The sequence below is a fragment of the Sinocyclocheilus anshuiensis genome, unplaced genomic scaffold (assembly GCF_001515605.1).
Source record: "Sinocyclocheilus anshuiensis isolate Anshui unplaced genomic scaffold, SAMN03320099.WGS_v1.1 scaffold1006, whole genome shotgun sequence".
In the NCBI taxonomy this organism is placed as follows: Eukaryota; Metazoa; Chordata; class Actinopteri; order Cypriniformes; family Cyprinidae; genus Sinocyclocheilus; species Sinocyclocheilus anshuiensis.
The window spans coordinates 265,978-271,748 of record NW_015540918.1 but is presented as its reverse complement, the minus strand read 5'-3'; the positions used below and the strand labels follow the sequence as shown (position 1 = coordinate 271,748).

At 35.9% G+C, this 5,771-nt stretch overlaps 1 protein-coding gene across 4 annotated transcripts in view; it reads right to left on the bottom strand.

Annotated features, from left to right (window-relative positions):
* Nucleotides 1–4,327, bottom strand: part of LOC107689307 (mitogen-activated protein kinase-binding protein 1-like) — a 50,242-nt gene extending 45,915 nt beyond the window's left edge. For all 4 annotated transcript variants that reach the window (XM_016487250.1, XM_016487254.1, XM_016487252.1 and 1 more), the window contains exon 1: nt 3,864–4,327. In XM_016487250.1, the coding sequence (XP_016342736.1) occupies nt 3,864–3,977 (114 nt within the window). In that variant the 5' untranslated portion in view covers nt 3,978–4,327. The remainder of the gene's footprint in view (nt 1–3,863) is intronic.
* Between the last annotated feature and the right edge of the window lie 1,444 nt (nt 4,328–5,771).

The window sequence follows — 5,771 nt, the reverse complement described above, 5'->3', positions numbered from 1 at the left end:
TTTTTCGAACCACCAAGCATGAGAGCATGTTCTAGTACACCCCCAAAACAAAATCAAGACTTTGTAAAAGAGCATAATAGGACCCCTTTAAATATAAAATATTAAAATATATAATATATTTTAAAATATATATGAAATATATCAATTATATATAATATTATATCATTATAATTATATTTAGAAATTATATATAATATATAAAATATTTTAAAAATATCTCAAATATAAATTAAATATATAAATTAAAATACAAAATATTTAAAAATATCTAAAATATAAATTAAACAAATTTATAACTAAATTGGACATCTGAACAAAAAAGCAAGCAATAACATAAAATATACATGATTTCATATGAAAAGATGAAAAGAACCAAAAATAAACATGAAAAAAAAAACCTCCTTCTGGTGTGAGCAGAATTTTAGCCACTTAAATTACGCAAGTGTTCTATTATTATATTAGTAATTATAAAGTCTATAACTGCACGTAAATTATGTGATTGTACAATAGCCATTTTTTAGTCAGTAAGAGATGAACAATTCAGTTGGTAAATTACAGCAGCACAAGTGCTGATGTGCAACGAATTCACTTGGATGAAGATATAACTTGATATCACTTGGATATAAAAATAGTTTATTATGCACGACTTTGTTTAAAGAACCTGAGAGACTTTAAATGCCCAGAGTACAGAATGACTCAAAACTAATGCTCCAAAGCAGTGTTGTCATCTTAAATGGAAATTACGAGCTCGAAATTTTCCATGAGGCTTTGTTAAGTAGTGCTGAACTGTTCAAACTCAAAGCAACACGTTCTTGAAGCACAAAAACAAGCTTAAATATAAAATGCACAAGTCTGCAAACAGTAAACAGGCTGGGTAATGTTTCAATAACATTCCCATTATAGTGTCCATTTTGCACTGCATAAGCACTGATTAACAGTAATTTATAATGTGTTTAAAAAACAATTATTTGGTAATCAGCCAGCAATTACACAAAGTTGTTACTACCGTAATTAGAGATTGCGTAATAAGATGAACACATAATGTCATACTATCATTCCAGCAAAAACAATGAGTAATGCACATGCACTATGTTTTTTCAGCAATTTAAGTGCAATAAAAACCAATTTATTGAACCTCTACACCTGTCTTCAACATCTGATACCTTTAAAACCTCTGCTAGACCATCTCTTCAAAGAAAGCATGGCCATATCCAAGCTAATAACACTCTCTCACATCAATCATGGCCACTTTAAGTACAGGTCAACGGAGAAATGAAAGGAACAACACCTGGTTTATGGAAGTGGTCTCCTCTAATTCTGCCGTCAGTAAATGGAAAGACAGCCTGCATCCTTATAAACCTGTCTTTCCATTTACTGCTGCTTTATCCTCCAAAAATGCAGGTTTCAAGAAATCCATAAGCTGAAGTCAGCGTTTGGACTTCAAATGCTACGTATGTACATTCATTATCCCACCGTAAGCTGGATGTAGCCTTAGTGTACTACCACAATTTGTGCTGAACATGCTGATATAAAAACACTATAACTGTGGTTGTTGCTTTGATTTATCATCTTTCCAAAGATGTTTTGACAGACCTCCATATATCCACTGTGTCTCTTAGTGCTGTAACAACGGAAAAAGAGCTTGTTTTCAAATGCATGCTGTTTTTAAACCATTTCTCATTCAGCATCTCTAATGGGAATTTCTGAACCCACGGCTGTGTCATGCACTTTTCCAGAAACTTTCTTGCAATCGTTGTATGTTGGATCCTCGGAGAACAGCAAAGTCCTTGAGTCAATGAACTGCACAGCACCTGGAGGAATGGCTTTGATTTTCATACAGTGTGTAAACCTTGGAAAATAGAGCCCTGTCTAAGAGCTGAACGGATGTATAGTCTTACAAAAAGCTCAGATACCTTTGTCTGGATTTGTACACCGGAGATTCCTCAACCGCTTTAGGCAAAAAGAGAGACAGATCTGCTCTTTTGTACGAAACAAAGGCACCTTGACAGAGTCTTTTGCATAGCGCTTAAATGGTAGTATGTACAAAATATTGTCTCTACACTACAGCAGTGATCATCACGGTTTGATAGTATTGGATTTTTTTATTTTTTATTATGAAATGCATGTTAAATGCATGAAATTTAATTGCAGAAGGTGTCTTCTCTGACCAATGTAGTATTAAATTTGCCTTTTTAATATAATTGTGCTTTGAAACCATTCAGGAACCATAAATGTTTAAAATTGCTTATTATATTTTGGTCCCACAACACAGCTTGGGTCAATCCTTTATAAGCCCCTTTTACACATACAGTCTTTACTGGTAAATTACCGGTAAATTACCATTAAGAGATCATGTGTGAATGATGTTTTTGTGATGTTTTTTTCCAGCTGTTTAAACTCTCATTTTGACGGCACCCATTCACTGCAGAGGATCCATTGGTGAACTCTAAATCTTTTCTGATGAAGAAACAAGCTCATCTACATATTGGATGGCCTGAGCAAATTTTCATTTTTGGGTGAACTATTCTTTAAAGGGGTCATATGATGCGATTTCAAGTTTTCTTGTGTACTGCGTCATTACTGTGTCTGTTCCCCTTTCGGGCTTGAACTGATGGTAAAACTAACGACATTATTTACTGTCTTTACATTTATTTTGAAAGATGAAGCTTGCGACTATGGTAAGGGGCGTTACATTTCCGACGAGTGCTTGTGGTGTTCAGCCAATCACAATGCACTGGGTCAGCTGGCCAATCAGAGCAGACTGCGCTTGTCGGAAGGAGGGACTTTGTTGAAAACGACGTGTTTGAGAGAGGCGGGGCATAGAGGACCTACAATAATGTACAGTATTTGAAAAATAATGTGTTTTTTGAACATTAAAACATGTCAACATATTCTGTTACACCAAATACACAAAATAATGATCTTTAAAAAAGCATCATATGACCCCTTTAAATAATAAAATGTAATAAAACTTAAGTTTAATATGAGTTGGGGCATAAATTGAGCAATAATATCAGTGATGCCTTAGCCAGCACTATGAACACTACAGACTAGTGAAAAATTCCATATAGATATGGATTTGGTTACAGAAAATGTGCTAGTGAGAACAACAGTGTGTAATTTATGAGCAACAAATCATATGCAGCTGAGGTCTCAAGAGTTATTCAAGGCATTCGTTTCAGTTGCACAACAGTCTCAACAATCATAAAGTCACAAGGCTCCTGTGTATGAAAGGGAAGTACAGTCATCCAAGGGTCTGCAGCAGTAACCAGGCGATCTGAATGGAATGCAGCAGTCAGTGATGACTACTCTGATACAATAATAATAATGCATATTTGTGCATTATATTTTCACAACATGCACTTTACCACTGCTTGAATTTTTTTTTATTAAATTATATTATATATTGAATAAAGGGTGCCCTCAATCTCCAAACTTAAAAGGCACCCAATATTATATTATCTTATATTAAAAACTGAGGGTTTCTGTATATCGCAGTGCATTTTTGTGCAATTTATTTTCACTGCAACATTACCAGTGTTTAATGAATTCAGGGCAATTTATATTATAACATTTTTTTTTTATTGTGCATTATATTTTCCCAGCATGCCGTTTACCGGGGCTTGAAGTGATTTGTGACATGTGACAGTGAATTTTACAATCTTGCTGTTGCATTGTACTGACAGAGCCACATTATGCATATGTAGAGTTTACACAACAAAACCCTGGAAAGATTCTGACATATTAGTGCCAATTCACTGTCACCTTGCATTAAACTGCAGAAAATCACAGCTATCCTGATAAACTGCAGATACAGATTCCATTCATGCTTCGTGTCATTTAACGTAAGTAGTGCACTGTACCTTATTACTGAGATTCTCTTTGTTGTTCCCAGCTTTACTTCTTCTCAATTTGATGGAAGGCGAACGAAGCAGATTTTTAATCCGACTTTTGATAGTTGTGTTTTCCACTGTCATCTTGATTTGGTGCGCTGTTGAATCAATGTTTCCAGCAAACAAATGGCGGGGCGCTACAATCACAGTCGGTAATCAATTAAACCAACGATACGCGTTTAAAATAAGCCATGATCCATTCACAGCCTTTTATTTCATATACTAAACCAATCCACCGTCATCGCGAACCACTATGGGAGCTTTAAATCCCGTGCGGTAGTCCTGTCGGTGAGAGACGCGCTCCTCACTGACGTCCATTTGTTAAAATGGACCATGTTTCATGTTTTGTGTCAGCAGTTTGACGGCGAGCCGGTCTGAAAGCTCCGCGAACAACCTCCAGCCGTGATACCTTCTCCGGTACGGTGTGTGTATTTACAAACCATACTACTGTAAAGGCAAGGCTCATGAATATTAATTATGCAAGGCGACGTTTTTTTCGGTCGGCTTTCCTGATTGGCTGAAAGGCTGACGTCGGGAGGCGGATGCTAGTCAGCTGACCAATTAACGATTTCTATTATGGGGGAACTCTCGGCTCCTGAATATGAATGAGATGACGTGCCTTGATACCCCGGGAAGGGTACGAATTGTTGCGTGCTTGACCGAATTAATATTCAAATTTGCCTTAGCCACTTAGCCATATACTTTAAATACACATATAACGCATGACTACTATACTGCACCTATGGGCGGTTGTGTGATACTGCAGTGTAGACAATTCGTTTACTTTAGGCAAAGTGTTTATTTTGATGTTTGCAAATAACTGAATTAATAGTAGAACAGAAAACTGTGGCATTATCATATCCATTTCCCCCAGCTGGAAAATGCAGTTTAAGCTGGTAACTCCGTTTTTCAACCTGGTAGCTGGTTTAAGCTGGTTTAAGCACAAATGTACCATCTTGGACCAGTAACATACCATCTACAGGGTAAATGTTGTTTGCATTTTACAGCAATGGTTCCAATGTAAACACTGCATGGTTGCAATTCTCCAGTCTAGACCTAATGCCATTCTGTGATACCCATGTAGCTTTTTCATGCCCATATACCAAATTTTGTGATTTTGTCTCTCTCTCTCTATATATACATGTATGTATTTAAGCTGGCAAATGGAGATTGATGATGAACAAATTGAGTTTGCTCTGCTATTAAGACTGAAACAGCAGTAACTGAATGACAAAAACAACATTTATCATTCCCTTTACTGTTTGTTGTTAAAAAGGTACTTAATTACATTTTAAGGTAATTTGTTAGTGTTAACATTTGTTGGACTGAATTATGGATGAAGTATAGCTTTTTTTTTGTATAAATAGTCTGCCATCTATCTAGTGATGCCAAGAAGTACCTTAGGATTTACTCCCCACCCCCCCCTCATTCAACAGTAAACCAGTGCACTTACTGTACAATGCATTCCTTCTCTTCTCTAGCTCGTTTCCTAACCTAGTTGTCTAATGAACCTGGTAATGTGTCCTACAGTTGTTGGCTCTTTCATTAATTGATTTGTTCGTCTTTTATTAGTTTTAGCATCTGCTAAACGCTTAAATGTAATGTAACGGTAAACTCATCTGACTTGTACTATATGGCCACTTTTAGAGCGATTTATATTTAGATAGAACTCATTTTAGAGGAAACAGTGAGTCAGACATACAGACACAAGATTTTCTTGCCTTGTCACGAAGCATTCATACACCTTTTATTAATAAACTACATCAGTAAGAAAAAAAATCGTAAGTTAATAGCTACATTACAAGATATCAGACTTACTCCCAATACTAAAGCTCTTGCCAAACAACACAAGCACAAGAACATGAAAACATTAAATGC